Here is a 16,065-nt window from a genome sequence, read left to right as displayed (position 1 = left end):
CTGATTCAGGGAGTTCCCTTTCCAGGATGAACAGCTTGTCAAGTTCTCAGATTAATCCTTTTCTGGGAAATTTTGGTACCGGCTAGGCAGTCTGTTTTCTCTTGGACTCCAATCCAGCAGAAGTGTGCTTATGAGACCACAAATCTGGCATTTGAGGGCACTGTTGTACCCGGAAATAAAGCATGCTGCATCAATGTGACACTAGGGATTGTTTTGCACAATGAAAGCTGAAGTGAGGCATGTATCATTAAAGAGGGCTGTGGGTTAGATGAGATGAACTGCATCTGCAAGCCTTTCTATCTCAGCATCTTCTAGTGCAGTTAAGAGATGTAGGTACTTAAAAATGACCCAGGTATGAATAGGACATCAGGAATTGCAATAATGATAAGATTTTTATTTTTACTTTTTGGAAATGAAATTGGATTCCCACCTCCAGCTTTTGAAGTTACTTTATCTGGAAGTAGTACAACAGGATTCCTGAGGATGCAGTTCCACCTGTGGGGACCAATTTATAACCTTCCATTTGCTGTCATAGAACAGCTCAAATTGGAAAGAGCATTGTTGCCCGTAATGCTGGACTCTAGGGCTGCTAGTGAAGACAGTAAGACAATGAATGTCTTCTTGAAGCTGCGTTTTCCATTGTGTTGATCTGCAAACTTGAACATTATTTTCCCATAGTTACCAGTTTCTTGCTGGTACATGAAATCAATGTTAGAATTTACCTCCTGACTCCGTAAACTTATTTCCTTTCTGTTTTTCACAAGGGATCGTGAACAGCAGGCTGCTGAATGATTACCTGCATCGTGTCTTTACCAATGCTGATGGGAACCAGCCTGCAGCTGCTTACAGGTATCGGACTTCTCGTTCACTAGATGACAAGCGATGCTGTATCAGTCCCCAGATGGACAGCACTGTGGTGAAAGGAAAGATCTTTTAGTGCCACACAGTGATCTTTGTTAAAAGCACAGTAGCACTGTGTTATAGAAATGATTCTTAGGTCTTGTCCTTTAATGGCTTTTTCAAATTGCAGGCCTTGCTAGAAAGGATTCTTCAGAATTTTGTGCATGAAAAACCCCATATACAAAATCACTAGGCAATATTTCTGAAATAAATAGGCAAGTAGGCATTCACCTTATTGTTGCTGTTCCCTCCTTACTTGTAAGGAAATGCAAAGTGCACAGGTTTTAGGTACAGGAATGAAAAATAGGTCGTCAGTGCCCTGTAAACTAAAGGCAAGGCTATTACTGATATATGGAATACCATACATTTCTCAGGCTGTGGAACTGTTGGTACTTTTATTATTAGGAGCTACCAAAGGAAAAGAAACACAAAATTCCTGTTTTGTGTCTGTTTTCTTCTATTTGTTTTCAGTTCTTCACTTTGTAGCCCAGAAACTTGTAGCTTGCATTTAGCTCTTTTGCCAGAGGCAAGTCAGACAGGTTCAGGGCAGGTGTGAATGTGGTAAAGCAAGTGTGGTAGAGCAAGGCAGGCATGTAGCTCCTGCTGGTTGGCGGTGCTGCAGAGTGGCTGGGGTCACATTCCATGGGCTATACTTAGTACTGCCAGCTCAAATGTGAGCTCAGAGCTGCTAAAAATAGCCTTTGGCCCTCTCTGCTCTTGGTGAGCTAGGGTTATGGCGGGGGGGGAGGCAAAGTGCGTCATGTTACTTTGCCACGAGCTCTCCTGCCAGCAGGCCTTGGAATATTCCATCTGCCCGGGCAATTTGGTTTTCAGTATTTCTAATTTCTTTGCCTGGTAATTAATGACTTGAAAGCACAGAACTAATAGTTTGTTGGACTGGTCTCTCTCTCTCTTTTTTTCCTGCCTTTCACCCTTTTCCCTGGACTTGGCTGTTTGGTAGAAAGCCCAGTAGCAGTCAAGTAGGTCTTGAAAATGACATTTGCCATATTAGAGAAACTTTTATGGTATGACATCTTGTCTTCGGAGGCCTAAATTCCTCATAGAAGAGCTCACTGCAGACATTTCTCTGGCTGTTTCATGGTCTTCTAACCTCCTTCCAGAACTCCTCCTCCATGCTAGCTGCTGATTAAACTGCTTTGCTGAAGCTACCCTCTCTCATGCCAACCAAAACTGAGTCTTCGATTCCACTTCTGTGCATCTTCACATCCATCAGGCTTTCAAAAGGTCTCTCACCAAAGTCTTAGGGAAACCCCTAGTCCTGGAGAAGTGGGAAGTTGTTCCACAGATGGCTTTGGAAATGGGAAGCAGGGATAGGAACAACTAGTGACTCTCACAGTAAAAGGAGGTCCTGCTGGGGTCCCTGAAAGACCTGCAACGTGACCTGTGTTGTTCCATGTATCCTTGGGAGACTTGGAAAGGGAGAGAGCATGAGGTGGGAAAGTTTGCTGCTGTTAGAAAGCTATTTAGAGCAATGTAAAAGTAAGATGACTCTGATAGTGAGTGGATGCTGAAATGGTCTATGGAACTCAGTGTAGGGAAATGCAAAGTGGTGTATTGAAAGGGGAACAGCCTCAACATTGTGCATAAAATGATGGGCCCTGGGCTGATTTTTACTGCATAGGAATGAGATTGGAGTGGGAATACAAAGTCAGAAAAAGAAAGCAGGAAGTTAGGAATTATTAGGAAAGGGATGTAGGATAAGCAAAATCATTATGCCAATGAATAAATTTGTGGTTTACCCTCATCTCAAATATCACACGATTCAGGTCTCACCAACTCCAAAAGAGCTGCAAAGGTTTTGAGGAAGGGTAAGAGCAAGTCAAGTGTCTGGAATGGCTCTTGTACAAGGAACAGCTAAGTAAACTAGCCTTGAAAAGAGAGAACTAGGGGAGGGCTGTATGAGAACGTTCTCTGAAATAGTGGCCCAGAGGGGGTGTATGAGAAGCTTCTCAGTATGAAAACAATGTTTTTGGCTGTTGTCAGAGAGAGTATGCTGGGCTAGCCTGACCTTTGTCTGAACTGCTACAGCTGCTGGTGTGGTCTTGTCTCTTCTTTTGTATTACGAAATACTTAGGGAAAAAAACCGAATCCTGACTTATGCCATGTTTGTGTGATGCTGACTGCAGCAAAGTCATGGTCAACAGTTGTTGGTAGTACAGCTGGTTTCTTACTGCCACTGTACCGCAGTACAGTTTTCTTACTGCCACAAAATACTCCAAGCAGACTGAAGACTTTAAGATCCTTTGTTAACTGCTTTGCTTGTTCATGCTATATTTTGTCCTTGGTTCATTCATTGCCCCAACATGCTGGGCAGCAAATTCCTCAGATTCATGAGAAGAAACACAGTTCAACAGAACTTCCCGGTTCATGTCTCACAGCACAGGACTGTGTGGACACATGTGTCTGGGCTGCAACTCTTTAAAACTTGGAGATAAAGTTTTGTGAAGAGCTCCTGTGCATGTTTGTTCCCTAGAAAGCACCTGACGTTCCAGAACCTGCAGGAGCACCTTGACCGGTTGCTGGCAGAGGAGAATGGTTCCGAAGACAGTCGAGGTAGGAGACACTGAGTTTCTGTCCAATTTGTGCTCCTGCTTGTGCTGCTTAATTGGGAGGACAATTTGTATCATGAAAGGCAGTTCCCTGAGTGAGCGTTATTCTGCCCCCCTGTGCTCTAATTTATTGTACCTTTAAATCCTGCCTGTGAGGGGCTCATCAGCCAGCCCAGGAGCAGGTCTGCTTGCAGATAGAGGAGGCATATTTCCAGGCGAAAATGCCTGGAAAAGCAGGTTTGGGACAAATGTTGGAGGTATTTAACTGATAATGATATGCAGAGCCATTGCTGTGACAAGCAGTGGTCAGTTCTATCCTCAGTGGGAAATGCAGAGGTTTGCTGACAATTTTTACATACTGATCTCCACTGCAGGTATTGACTTTGGGCCTCAGGCTGTTGCCTGTATTCTTGCTAGCATCCATTTCCCTGAGTGAGTCAGGATGTGGCAGGATATAACCTGGCTCCTCTCCTAAAAAAAAGAATTTTTCTTGCTGGCTGCAATCAAAGCATGATACGTTGGCCAAGCATTTGGCTCAGAGTTTAGTTTGGTCTTTGAATTTTGCCAAAGTAAAATTTTCAGGCGATGGGGAAAACTTAACATATGACCTGAATGCTGCATAGCTAAGACCTTGTGTGTTGCTGTGAAAGCTTCCCTTTAAATCTCAATGGTGTTTCCTTTCCTGAGGTTCTCATGGTCTAACACGGGTAACACTATTTTAAACTTCCTCTGCTGTAACAGAATCCAGATGCTGTTGTAGCTGGAGGCACTCATCAGGTGTACTGTTAAATCCTGCACAACTTTCCCTAACAGGTTTTCTGCAACTCTTGTTTCAGATCAGGTAGCAGAGGGCCGGCTTGGTCCCTCTACTGTGGTGTTGGACCACACGAGCGGTTTTGAGGGGCTCCTGCTGGTTGATGATGACTTACTTGGGGTGAGTGTGATGCTGGGTGTAACAGAAAATGGTCTTGTGGGACTAAAAGCACTTCGGGTTTCGTGGTTTCTTCTTCATAACAGATCCCTGTCACTGGCTTTGTAGCATGTTGTAAACAGAGTCTATTCAGAAAGCTGCAGGATCCTGGAGGAAATGAGCTCTCCGAAAAGGTCTAGCAGTACCCCTAAGTCTCAGCAAGCTCTGACTGGAGCTGCGAGGAAGTGAAAGGATTACCCTGGCGCAGGGGCTCACTGAAGAGCTTAGCTAAGCAGAGGAAAGGCCAGCACCCAGCTTTCCTGTCCCTCCCTCCAGCAGACTGCCTCTTCCTTCCTTCCTTCTGCTCTTCTCTAATGGTGGCAAAAGGCTGAAGCTGAGGCTTTCCTTTCTCCTTTGTTTCCACTAGCTACCTGCTTGCTCCTTAGCTCATGTTCCTCATGCAGAAAATCAGCTGAAAGAATCCACTGAATTTAATCCTTTCCTACTTCAGTAATTTCTGCACTCCTTTCACCCCTTCACTGAGCACTCACATCCTGTGCTCCTGTGCTCATTCCCTCCTTAATCTATGTATACTTTTTTACCTCTAGCAGAGGAGGCTGCCCTGGTCTCCCCTTTCACGTTAACGACCTGCTGTAGCTTACCTTGGCTGTACCTAGAACTACCCTTGTTGGTACCTTCATCGATTCTTCATGGTCTGTCCTGAGATTGAGAGAGTCAGGAGTTAACAGGGTTCAGTTTCTGGGCACCGTGTTACCTGCCAGTTCTGGGCTTTAGTCTGGACACCTTGAATCTATAGTTTTGTTATAACTTGTCCAGGATTCAGATGTCTTTCCTATATAATAGTAACTTTTGCATACCTGTCACAATTCACTGGGAACCTGTCTGTCACCACGTTGCCCTTGTACTGCTGCCATGCTACATGCTTCACTGGGGTTTATCAAGTACAGATGAGCTGTGGGGAGGACCTGGATGCTTCCCCAGGGCCTGTCGGCTCTGAGTACAGCTGCCAGCTCGGGAAGATGTCCTATCTCTTCCCTACACTGTGCTTGTGAATAGCTCTCCATCTCGCTTTGGTTTTGAGGGCTAGGACGGAGGGAATGGGTAGGCCTGAGCAAAACTGTCTTTTGTCTGACTTTAAAATATCTTTTGTTTGTTGGTTCAGGTGATTGGCCACAGTAACTTTGGCTCCATCAGGGCCACGACGTGTGTGTATAAAGGTAAGGAGAAAAGCAGGCGATGCTTTGAGAAAAGACCCCGGGAAGTGTGTGTGAAGAGATACACAACTAGAAAGCTCTTGAATATGCTGCAGTTCCAGACCTTGAGCCCCCTCTTCCCCAGTTCATCCACTGGCTTTTCCAGGAAGTCAGAAGGATGGAGGATTGTATGATGCCAGAGTGAAGAGGTGGGAGGGGAATGCTGGGGTTGTCCTGAAGCTCCTTTGTGTGCCACGTTCTCTTCTGTGGGAGCAGCGTCAGCTTCTGCTTCTCTAACAATGAGCCAGGCAGCAGGGATTTACTGTGTGGCATCTCTTTTTCTTTCAGGGAAATGGATTTATGAGGTGCTCATCTCCTCCCAGGGACTCATGCAGATTGGCTGGTGTACTCTCAACTGCAGATTTAATCAGGAGGTAGTGTAACTGCTGCAGGTGGCACAGGGCTGCTCTGTGTTCCTCCACTGCTTTTTAGGTCAGTGTGGAGCATTGCATTGGTGCTGTGCTCCTGCCCTGCTGGCATTTTGTGCCCAGCATACACTCTAGAAATACCAGGTCTGCTGTTTAAAAAAATCTTTGCTAGACTCTCTGGTGTGTGTTGACAGAACGGTGCACAGTGTGAAAGCCTTGCACGCTAGGTGTGTTGCTGTGGTCTTGCTGCATGTAGCCACTGCCATGTGTTGATTTTCAGCTTGCGTCTTCTCCAGGGAGTGTGTGGGTCTGCAGCGCTGGCAGCCTGTCTCTCGGGACAGCGTTCAGCAGCTGGTGCTACTGGGCTTTTTTGCCCAGGAGAGGCAGGCCCAGGCCAGCTCTTCTCAGGCAGTGGGTGGGATGTTTGGTGCTGGGAAGGGATGTCAGCTACAGAGTTTCACTAAATTGCCACTCTGCAACACGTGAGAGGGGAGGTGACGGGCATCCTGGGGGGCTGCTTTGACAGAGTTTGGAAGTGTAGTATACTGTTATTCTTCTGACCCAAAAATGAGTAGGGTATGGTGTATGTCTTTGAACCAAAGATCACAGGCCACTGGATTCACTCCTAAAGTAAGGGCTTTTCCCAGACAGAGCATGTGTGCTGTCAGCTGCTCTCCCTGTCTGCTGGTCTCCTCCTTAAAGCTACTCTTGCAAGGAGAGGGATCCTCTATGCGTGGTCTGGTCTGAGTTTCCTCTTTCATACTTTGGTGCAGGAAGGAGTTGGAGATACACCAGACTCATATGCTTATGACGGAAACAGGGTGCGCAAGTGGAACGTGACTACTACCAACTATGGCAAAGTGAGTAGCTATCTTCCCAGGAACGGGATGTAGAGTAAGAAGAAAGCAGGTGGCTCCTCCTGCCTGCTGGGTTCTGCTGGGCCCCATGAAATGCCCTCAAGCTGTCCTCTGCTTCAGCCTGCTCTCAGAGAGGCTGTGTGCCAGCAATTGTTTGTACTTTAGGAGTGCTGGACATACCATGTGGGTGCTTTGTTTAAAAGCCCCAGCAGACTGATTCCCAGCATAGTGCTGCTGTTGGTCTCTGAAAGGCTCTGGTTCTCTGTAGCATGTCAGAGGATGATGCAGTGTTGGGGTAAATATAAGTTTGATCCTGTGCATGTTCCTAGTGCTGGAGGAAAAAAGATCCCCATCAGTGGCTTATGTGCAGCTTCCAGAAGTGTCTGAGAATGCTATGTGAGCTGCTGTGAGAAGGAGCTCTCTCTTCTTCAGCCCTGAATCACAAGCAATTGGTTGGGTTGCAGTCTTTCCTCTGATATGGAAACACCCTGGATATATGTTTAACCTTTTCTCTCCCTTTACTGCAGTCTTGGGCAGCAGGAGACATCGTCAGCTGTCTGATAGACCTTGATGAGGGCACCATTGCTTTCTGCTTGTAAGCATCTTTGCCCAGTTCCCTGCTTTGTTGATGTGTGTGTGTAACAAAGGTTTCCTCACTGCTCAGCAGGTTGCTGAGCCCTATTTCTGCTCTCTCCTCTTTAAGTTCCTTGGTAGCTCCAGCCTTTGCTTTTCTGCTTTGTGTTCAGAAACCATCTAACTGGGCTGTTGAGTCTCCTAAGTTCAGGTGAGAGCATTTGGCAGAAAGATGTTCAAGCTACAAAGTCTGTGTAAAGGTTGCTAGGATTTTGGAGGGGAGGGCATCTCTCGTGATGCTTAATACTACAGTTGGCTGAGCCACACTGATTGCTTTTGTGGCCAGTGTAGACCTTGCCTGTCCTAGATTCACAAGGAGCTGTGGTAAGGCTGATAAATCTCCAGCCTCCAACTCATGTGCACAATGAGCAGAGACCAGCCTGAATAAGAATCGTTCCCTGGCTCTAAACTACAGCCTGCAGCAAGTCAGCTGGAATTAAAAACGGTTAGGTGCTCCATGTCATCTTTTAGAGAAGAGTAGATTGAAAGCATTATCGTTCTATTTCCACCAGCATCAAACGGATGAGGCCAAAAATGTCACCTGCCTTTAAAATGTCTTGCCGGTTAGTTATCTCATAAGGATTTGGGTTGCCCTTGAATCTGAGTGGGCTCTGCATATTGTGCAGACTCCAGTGCCTTCTTGTGCCATGGTATGAAAATGGGAATGCTGCTGTGCTTCCCAGGGCTCTTGCTTAGCAAAGCTGTGACATTTGCATGTGTGCCAGGTTAAGAGTGACAGGAGACATGACTGATGTGTCTGTGTTGGCAAGTTGCTGGGAGGGGAATGCGGATACCTGAGTTGCCCAGTTGACCTCAAAACCCTCCTACTGTGGCTAAAACCTTGTGGGTTTTCCTTCTTTCAGGAATGGCATATCTCTGGGAACTGCTTTTGAAAACATCACGAGGGGTGCTGGAATGGCTTACTTCCCTGCAATCAGCCTCTCGTTCAAAGAGTCCGTTGCTTTTAACTTCGGGAGCCGTCCACTCCGATATCCTTTGGGTGTGGGGAGAGGAGGTCTGAAGGGAGAACAGCCTGTCTCGAGACCATCCTTGAAGGCTGTAGAATATACATACCTGACTGCAATTCACTTTCTTCTGTTGGTCCTTGTGCTCAGAGCAGGGTCAAGGAGAGAAGAACCAGATATCCCTCAGCTGGAGCAGAACCGCAGGGCACACAAACGTCAGTGCTGGCCCCCAACAGTTTCTGAAATGAGATTTGCTTTCCTCTCTGAATCAGCAGCTACTGCTGCAGCTGGGGGCTGCCTGTTCCCAGGGACTCAAATCCTGTAAAGATTTCACTCTCCAGTTTTGGAAACCCTAATGCTGCTGTGCTGCTGAGCCTCTTGGCCACTGGTCTCTTCTACCTCCCAGCCATATGGGACCTCTGACATGGCATTAGCATTGCCTGCTGCCTTCCTGTGCGAATGCTGAGACCTACAGCTCCTGTCAGAGCAGTCCTGGGTGTGCCTGTTGATAGCTGTAGTGGAGGCTCCTGTCAGTCTTTCTGATGAGAGCAGAAGTGTGATGTGAAATACTTGCTGCTTGCAATATTGAGGAAGCGGGGATAAGAGCTTGTGGCTTATCATCCATTTAGAAGGCACTGTGGTTTGAGCTGTGACCGAGGTATGTGTGGGTATAAAGTAAAACAGAGACACAGTCTTTTCCTTGCACAAACAAAAGAAGTCCTGAAAGGATCAGATTGCATTTTGCCTTAACACTTGCCTACTTATCCAGTGGAAGGTTACCGCCCCTTGCAAGATCCTCCTGTTGCAGACCTAGTGAAGGCTCGCAAGCTGTTAGGCTACTTGAAGAATGTGATCCATATCGGAATAGATGTGACGGTAGGCTAACGTTACTGGGTGGATCTGTGGGGCACCATGCTGGGAAATGTGGTTCTGCACTTCTTGGCACATGCTGGCAGCTCAGGTGTTTCCATACACCTGAAAGTCTAAATGCTTGCATGCTTTTGCATGGGGCGTGCATGTCCCTGGAGCTCTTCGGCTTGCAAAATGGGATTCCTGATAGTTCCAGGACTTAATTTAAATCATACTGGTCTTTGTTGTTCTCAGTCCTATGAAGTTGCATTCCCAGTATGCAAGAGGTGATGTTTGTCAGGGTCAGAACTGCTGGATTTGATTTTGCAGCCTTGAAAGACGCTTGTTCATATCCTAAACTTTTTACTGATGTTCTGGTGCAGCGATGCGGTGAAATTCTGTCAGGTCTGCCTTGGGAACTGTTTTGGCTGTGGCACTGCATCTGCTATGGTCTTGGGTTGAATGGAGGTCTGCTTTACTAGTTGATCTCCTCTGTAGGGATTCCCATTTATAGATTATCATGTACACTTGAACCCTTTTGGAAAAACATTGGCAAGGTGCCTGCATGTGGCTGATAGTAACTGACACCTGGACTGCACTACAGCTCTCCGGAGGCATGGGCTTGGCTGCTTTGCCATCCGAAATTCCCGTGTTCAAGGTTTTTACTGCAATCAGGCATGGGACAGCAAACAGTGGCTGCTCCAGGCCTCCCATTCATTCAGTCGTTGGTGTATGGGTGGATTGGGCTGGATCCAAGCCATGTGTTTTTCTGGGTTTGTCATTGCAGGAGGGGAAGCTGGTGGAGAAGGACACATCCATGTGGCAGCTGCAGGGAGAACCCACAGTGTTGATTACGTTAGCACACATCTTCAATTATTTCTCCCCTCTTATGGTGAGTTTTGCCTGCCCATTGCAAGCTTCTGTAGGTGCCTGTTACTGTGCTTGCAAGGGGAGGTAAACCTCAGCTTTCACTGGGAAGTGACTGTGCCTTGGAGGACTGTTGACCTGGCTCTCTGTCTGCAGTGCAAGGTGTACCTGGTGGAAGATGTGCTCATGACCTTCCTGTTGAGCATCCTTGAGCGTGGAGGGGCAGTGGAGGCCCATCCCCTTATTCAGCAGCTGCTGGATCTCATGTGGCTTCTTATGGAGGTGAGTTGCTAGGGTGCTGGTTCCTCCCCAGGGATCACAGGGAGGTGCTGACGACAGGAGCCTTCCCTAGAAAATGCTGGTAGTGATTAGCTTCTTTCCCTTCCTGGTGACAAGATCCCTTTTTTTGTGGTAGACCACGCTCTCACCTAGCACATCTAGCTGCTGCTTCACACCCAGGGAATGAGGGTTGAATGCAGAGTAACTGGTAATGGTGACACTGGCAATGAGCTAACAAGGCATTTCTAAGCTTCTCCTACTGCTAAAGGAACTGGTGATGTTGAATAACTTCCTGCTTCTGGGAACATCGAATTTATCAATAAGAAGTGAGTTGGTCTCTTGGATGTTGTTAATGCTTATGTGACCATGGAGGTCTTAAATGCCACCATGTGCCCCAAGAGATCGATCAGAGTGTGCAGAACTGGGGTGGAAATGGGCACTACACTCTCACCACCTCCAGCACACTGGGGAAAAACCTCCTCCAACTTCCTTTCCAAGCTGGATAAGGTCACTCCTTCCTGGGACATTTGTTTGAGGCAGCCTTTGCTAGCCATTGGGAAATTGCTGCTGGGGTGGTTACACAGAGCCAGTCACTGCCAGGGATCTGCTTGGAGACAGCATGTCTGTCCTTTGGGTAACAATTAACAGATACGGACTGGGCACTGGCCCAGCCAGCTGTCATGAAAAGTTTAATTGAAAAATGTCATGACCCCCTCAGGCCCATCATCTTAGTTGAAGCTGAACACCCTGGTAGGGCTGCTGTGTTTGTGGAAGAGTTGGCTCTCATCCTGCTCGTTGGCTGTGAGTTGGACTCAAGAAGACAGCTCTTCCATCGTCACATTTACACAAGAGTAACTTCTTTCCTTTCTGGGTTGGTTCTGCCAACACTGTGTTTTGGGTAGGTTCAGGGGATACAAGGACGGGTGACTCAGCCCAACTAAATAGGACCTGGGACTTTGGCTTTTTGTAGATGACTTTTGGGTTGGTTTTACTAGTGCAGAAACTTGTTTCCCTGTAGCAAAGCGATGGCACCAACTTCTGCTTGGACTTTCTCCTGTGGAGTCAGATAGACAAATGCTGTAGGTTCAAAGCACCTGCTTTTTCAGTTCAGAAGTGAATGCTTCCTTCCAAGGTCACGCTCTGGGAACTACAGCGGTTCCCGACTCCATGCTGTTGCTGTTCAATGTGTTTCTTATTTTCTCAGGAGTATGAAGTGCATGAGTGCCTCAAGCAGCTACTGATGTCCCTGCTGCGGGCATACAGGTTCTCCCCCATCATCCCAGACCTGGGATTACAAGTGAGTTGCACTTCTGAATCCCCACGAATCTGTGACTGGCCAGCTTCTCTTATGTCCCCTTGTCCAAAGGTACACGATGTTTTGGATGTTGCAGTTGTTTGATCCAGAGATGGCAGTTCTGTCACATTGTGCCTATTGGACAGTTGTATCCTCTTCTGTAGATGGAGTCACTTTTGCTTCTCCTGTTTCCCTAGATTCACTACCTCCGACTCACCATTGCAGTCTTGAAGCATGAAAAATCCAGGAAATATCTACTCAGCAATGTTCTGTATCCTTTGTGCCTCCTCTAGTCTCAGTTCTCCCTGCCCTCAATAATGCAGCCAAGGAGACTTCAAGGATCTGCAGGTCCTGGGAGGCAGAAGCCACCTCTGAGAGGTCATTTCTAATTTTTCAGGTCTCCTCTGTCTGCCTGACACCATTCTCTACAAAGTCCTGCTTTGAGGAGGGGGAGCAGTGTCGTACAGTTCACGTTCTGCTAACACAGAGGATTTCATTTCTACCTGACTGACCTCTCTAATGTCCTTAGAGCAAAAACACTTTCAGAGCAGTCCAGCTGCCATGCTAGCATTTGGGCAGCTGCTGTCATAACTGCGTGGGGCTTCTCCCAGGAGAAGGGGGCTCTGGATCTTGCAGAGCTTTGAGTGCTTTGAGTTGTTTGGAAAGGAGTCTCTCACTACAGCTCTGGAGACATGCCCTGTACCTTCTCCCGACATAGCTTCTGTGCTTGCTTTAACTTGGCCACAGCTTCGATGTGCTCCGTTCGGTTGTGTTCTTCTACATTAAGAGCCCACTGCGTGTGGAAGAGGCTGGTTTGCAGGAGCTCATTCCCACCACGTGGTGGCCAAACCGCTTCACCAAGGAGGTAAGTAAGGGCACATCCACTAAGGAAACTGAAGAAATTTTGTGGCCTGCTGTCCCTGTCATTTTCTGGCTGAGGAAATTGGATGGCCCATGTTTCCAGCTGTGTTAGCAGCAGTGGACCCTGCAGAGCTGTGTGAGAGCTGTATCCTCTCCATTGCCCTGTCATCTTTATTGTCCCTGTAGAGGGGACATTTTGGGGGTGTTGCTCAGGACAGGGGAGAGGGACAGTTTTCTGTGGCAACAGATTTGGAAGGGAACTTCACAGCATCTAAGGAATTACAGGTTGACTTGTGTGTCCTCAAAAGATCTCCTGCCCTTACTCATTACAAAGCCAGGGAAGGCCTGTTTAGGTGTGCTGCCATCTGCAGTCACATACGTGCACGTTGTTTCAGTGAGTTTCTGCTCTCCCTTTGGCAAGACATTTTTCCCGTGCAGTGATCTCCTACTAATCAGTGTCTGTCCCCCAACCAGGGCAAGGAGAGTAAGGAGGTGAAGGAGGAGAGTGCTGAGGAGAGGCTGAGGCGGCGGGCATATGAAAGAGGCTGCCAGCGGCTCAAGAAACGCATTGAAGGTCTGAGGAAGGAGGGAAATTGCAAAGATCCCATACCTTTTGTGCAGCCAGGGGGACCAGCCCTTGAGCTGTTTCCAAATCCCCTTCACACCCTGAAGTCCAGCTGTGTTTCTGCCAGGACAGGCTGTACTGCAGAGGTGGGGGCCAGCCATGCCCTTATCTAGTGGAGGGGTATGAGTGCTGGGACCTCGCTGCACAGACCTGCAGCATCCCACCATGGGACATGAGCAAACCAAAATTCCCCTTTAGGGGCATTGTTTATCAGCTGTGGATGAATTTATTGCTAGGTGGCGGAGGAGAAAATTCTCACAGTGATGGGATTAGCATTCTACTGGCACCGGTTCTTCCTAGGCCCCCTCTGCTGAGGAGGTAGCCTTTCTTCTGGGGAAAGGGTACACAGTTGGGGTTAATATGGGTAGTTGCTCTCCAGTGCTTGTTTTCTGATGGCAGACATGTCCCCATTTTAGTGGTGGAAGGTCTCCAGGTTCAGATTCTGAAGCTGCTGCTGAACAACAAGGACAGAGGAGGGGTAAGTGCCCTGTGGATCTTTTGCTACAGTATCTCCACATGACAGGACTTTTAAGGTTTACCACCTGCTTTTCCTCCTGCCAGGGGGAAGCCTCCAGATACATCTTCCTAAACAAATTCCGCAAGTTTCTTCAGGAGAACGCTAGCAACAGAGGGGTAAGTCAGAAGGCCAGCCTTCCTGCAAGCCTCACCCTGAGAGCTCTCTGGTGCCTTCATGTTGGAAGCTCTGCCCTTTTGGCTGGGCTGCTTCCAGCAGTTGATCAACTGAGGTCTAGATACGGCAGGGAGTGGGGAGGAGGGAGGAGATCTGAGGCTAGAAACCAGGCAGCTTATTCAAGTCCTGTGCAGTGATTTATGGGAAAGCGGTCCTTGGGAACAGCCTTGGGTGGGAGGTTAATATCCTCCTAAAACCTCTCAGCGAGCACAGCTGTGGAGTGCTCTGCCACAGCTGGCCTGCTGGCTTTGGCATCCTCTTCACTGCTTAGGTGGGGACTGTTCTTCTGGCCCTGGATCAGGCTGTTGGCCTGCAGCTTTGGGAGGTAGGCATCCACTGTTGCAGGAAACCCTTTCTTCACCTGCATCTCTGTGTTCATGATCAGCCTCATCTTTCATGGTGGAGCATGTGGTATCCTTCCTCCTCTGTCAGACCAGCTTGTTGTTTCAGGGCCCAGGACTTTCTAGAGGTGGAAACTACTGCCTACCATCAGGGCTGGGCTCTCTCGCAGGGCTGGAAGCTAGAGATAATAGCAAGGCTGAGAACGAAAAGTTTCTGCCTGCCCCATGTGGCCACTGGGACCAAGATGCACTTTCACACCTGCCCTGATGGTTGAACTCTCATTCTTGCCCTAGAACTTGACTGTGTTGTGCCCGCCAGAGTACATGGTGTGCTTCCTGCACCGGCTTATCACTGCACTGCGTTTCTTCTGGGATGGCCACAAGGTGAAGACCCCTGCTGCACTGAGCAGTGAAGGTAAGGCCTGGAGGAGAAGGTTTGGGGACATTTCTGTGGTTAGGACAAGGTTGGCCTCTTGACAGTTCTCTCCGGGATGCTGGAAATTTTGTGTTTCTCATGGGTGCTTGAGCCTTCTGTCACCCTGCATCTGTAGTTCTCAGCCATCCTGGGAAATTCCTGTGTGAAGATCTATTCCAGTTAACATCCAGACCTGAGACTGGCAAAGGGGCACCTGTGCTGTTTGCTAGTTTCCGCTGTATGCTCTGGAGCAGAGTCCAATATTGATTACGGGTCTGTATGAGGGCAGCTCAGTGATCCCACAGTCAAAGTTTAGGGGAAGATATTTGTCTGTTTTCATGGTTCCCAGACTGTGGAATTAAGCGTAAACCACGTCAGTGCCAGTTCCTTTCTCACCATCAAACCCCACCTTTCCTGTCCTGTCACGATCTGCTTGGCACTCCCTTTCCTTGCTTTAGGCTGACTCTTTCTCTAGACTCAGTAAGTGCCTTATGATTCTTATGGGACTAAGTGACAGAGCTGGAGTAGCCAGGTGGAGAGCTGCTGAGTTTTCTGATGATCCAGTTTCCCCCAGTGACTGTGGCTGGGAGGGAGGAAGTGCTGGGAGGCTAGTTGTCAATTGCCATTGGTTGCTCCTGTACCTGTGTGGATGTAATGCTTGCTTCATTGTGGAAATCACCCCTGTCTTAATAGCTTGTGCTTTTATGACAACAAAAGTTCTCACTAAATGTTAGTCCTGGTTGGGCCCTGGGGTCTATCTTAGGAGGGCTTACATGGGTCCTATGCATGGGAGTTGTGGAAAAAACAAATCTCCTTCTCTGCTTTAGAGGCGTATGTCCCTCCTCAACTCTTCTATAATGGGAAGGTGGATTATTTTGACCTTCAGCGACTTGGAGGTCTCCTGTCCCATCTTAAGAAGACTCTGAAAGGTAAGTACTCTCATTTCCAATACCTGCATCCAGGTCCTGGCTGGAGTTCACCCAAGAGACATCCCAGGGAGGGAGCCATGGGTAATGAATTGTGATTAAATTTAAGGAGAGGAGACTTGAATTTTAATGAGATACACGTTACGCTGAAGAAGACACCGTCCCTCTTGGGTGGAGCATCCTTTAAGTTAACAGTTTACTGTTTATATCCCTGAATGGGGCCTGTGGCTGGTGGAGGGAAGGGAGTACTCTGAGAATACCCTCTGGTGTGGTGCTCTTGCTGCACAACAGCCGAGGGCTGGGAGCTGTCAAAGTGCTGCCTGTCAGCCTGGCTCTGCTGGGTGTGAAGGATGTCCAGGATTTACGTGCTGTACCACTCCAGGCAAGCAATAGCAACCCTGTGTATGTACTGCAGCTGTGCGTTTGTATGCGGCACGCTA

At 48.0% G+C, this 16,065-nt stretch overlaps 1 protein-coding gene across 2 annotated transcripts in view; it reads left to right on the top strand.

Annotated features, from left to right (window-relative positions):
• RNF123 (ring finger protein 123) overlaps positions 1-16,065 on the top strand; it is a 52,983-nt gene that overhangs the window by 3,035 nt on the left and 33,883 nt on the right. For both annotated transcript variants that reach the window (XM_087743324.1, XM_087743325.1), the window contains exons 3-21: positions 765-849; positions 3,395-3,474; positions 4,307-4,404; positions 5,564-5,618; positions 5,943-6,028; positions 6,796-6,882; positions 7,407-7,474; positions 8,376-8,501; positions 9,239-9,353; positions 10,114-10,218; positions 10,350-10,475; positions 11,677-11,769; positions 11,964-12,037; positions 12,514-12,631; positions 13,102-13,201; positions 13,669-13,730; positions 13,814-13,885; positions 14,579-14,699; positions 15,527-15,628. In XM_087743324.1, the coding sequence (XP_087599450.1) occupies positions 765-849; positions 3,395-3,474; positions 4,307-4,404; positions 5,564-5,618; positions 5,943-6,028; positions 6,796-6,882; positions 7,407-7,474; positions 8,376-8,501; positions 9,239-9,353; positions 10,114-10,218; positions 10,350-10,475; positions 11,677-11,769; positions 11,964-12,037; positions 12,514-12,631; positions 13,102-13,201; positions 13,669-13,730; positions 13,814-13,885; positions 14,579-14,699; positions 15,527-15,628 (1,773 nt within the window). The remainder of the gene's footprint in view (positions 1-764; positions 850-3,394; positions 3,475-4,306; positions 4,405-5,563; positions 5,619-5,942; positions 6,029-6,795; positions 6,883-7,406; positions 7,475-8,375; positions 8,502-9,238; positions 9,354-10,113; positions 10,219-10,349; positions 10,476-11,676; positions 11,770-11,963; positions 12,038-12,513; positions 12,632-13,101; positions 13,202-13,668; positions 13,731-13,813; positions 13,886-14,578; positions 14,700-15,526; positions 15,629-16,065) is intronic.

This window comes from Nipponia nippon, unplaced genomic scaffold (genome assembly GCF_047370975.1).
Source record: "Nipponia nippon isolate SJK-2023a ecotype South Korea unplaced genomic scaffold, ASM4737097v1 scaffold_9, whole genome shotgun sequence".
Lineage (NCBI taxonomy): Eukaryota > Metazoa > Chordata > Aves > Pelecaniformes > Threskiornithidae > Nipponia > Nipponia nippon.
The sequence above is the reverse complement of the archived record's forward strand: the minus strand, read 5'-3'. Positions and strand labels throughout refer to the sequence as shown.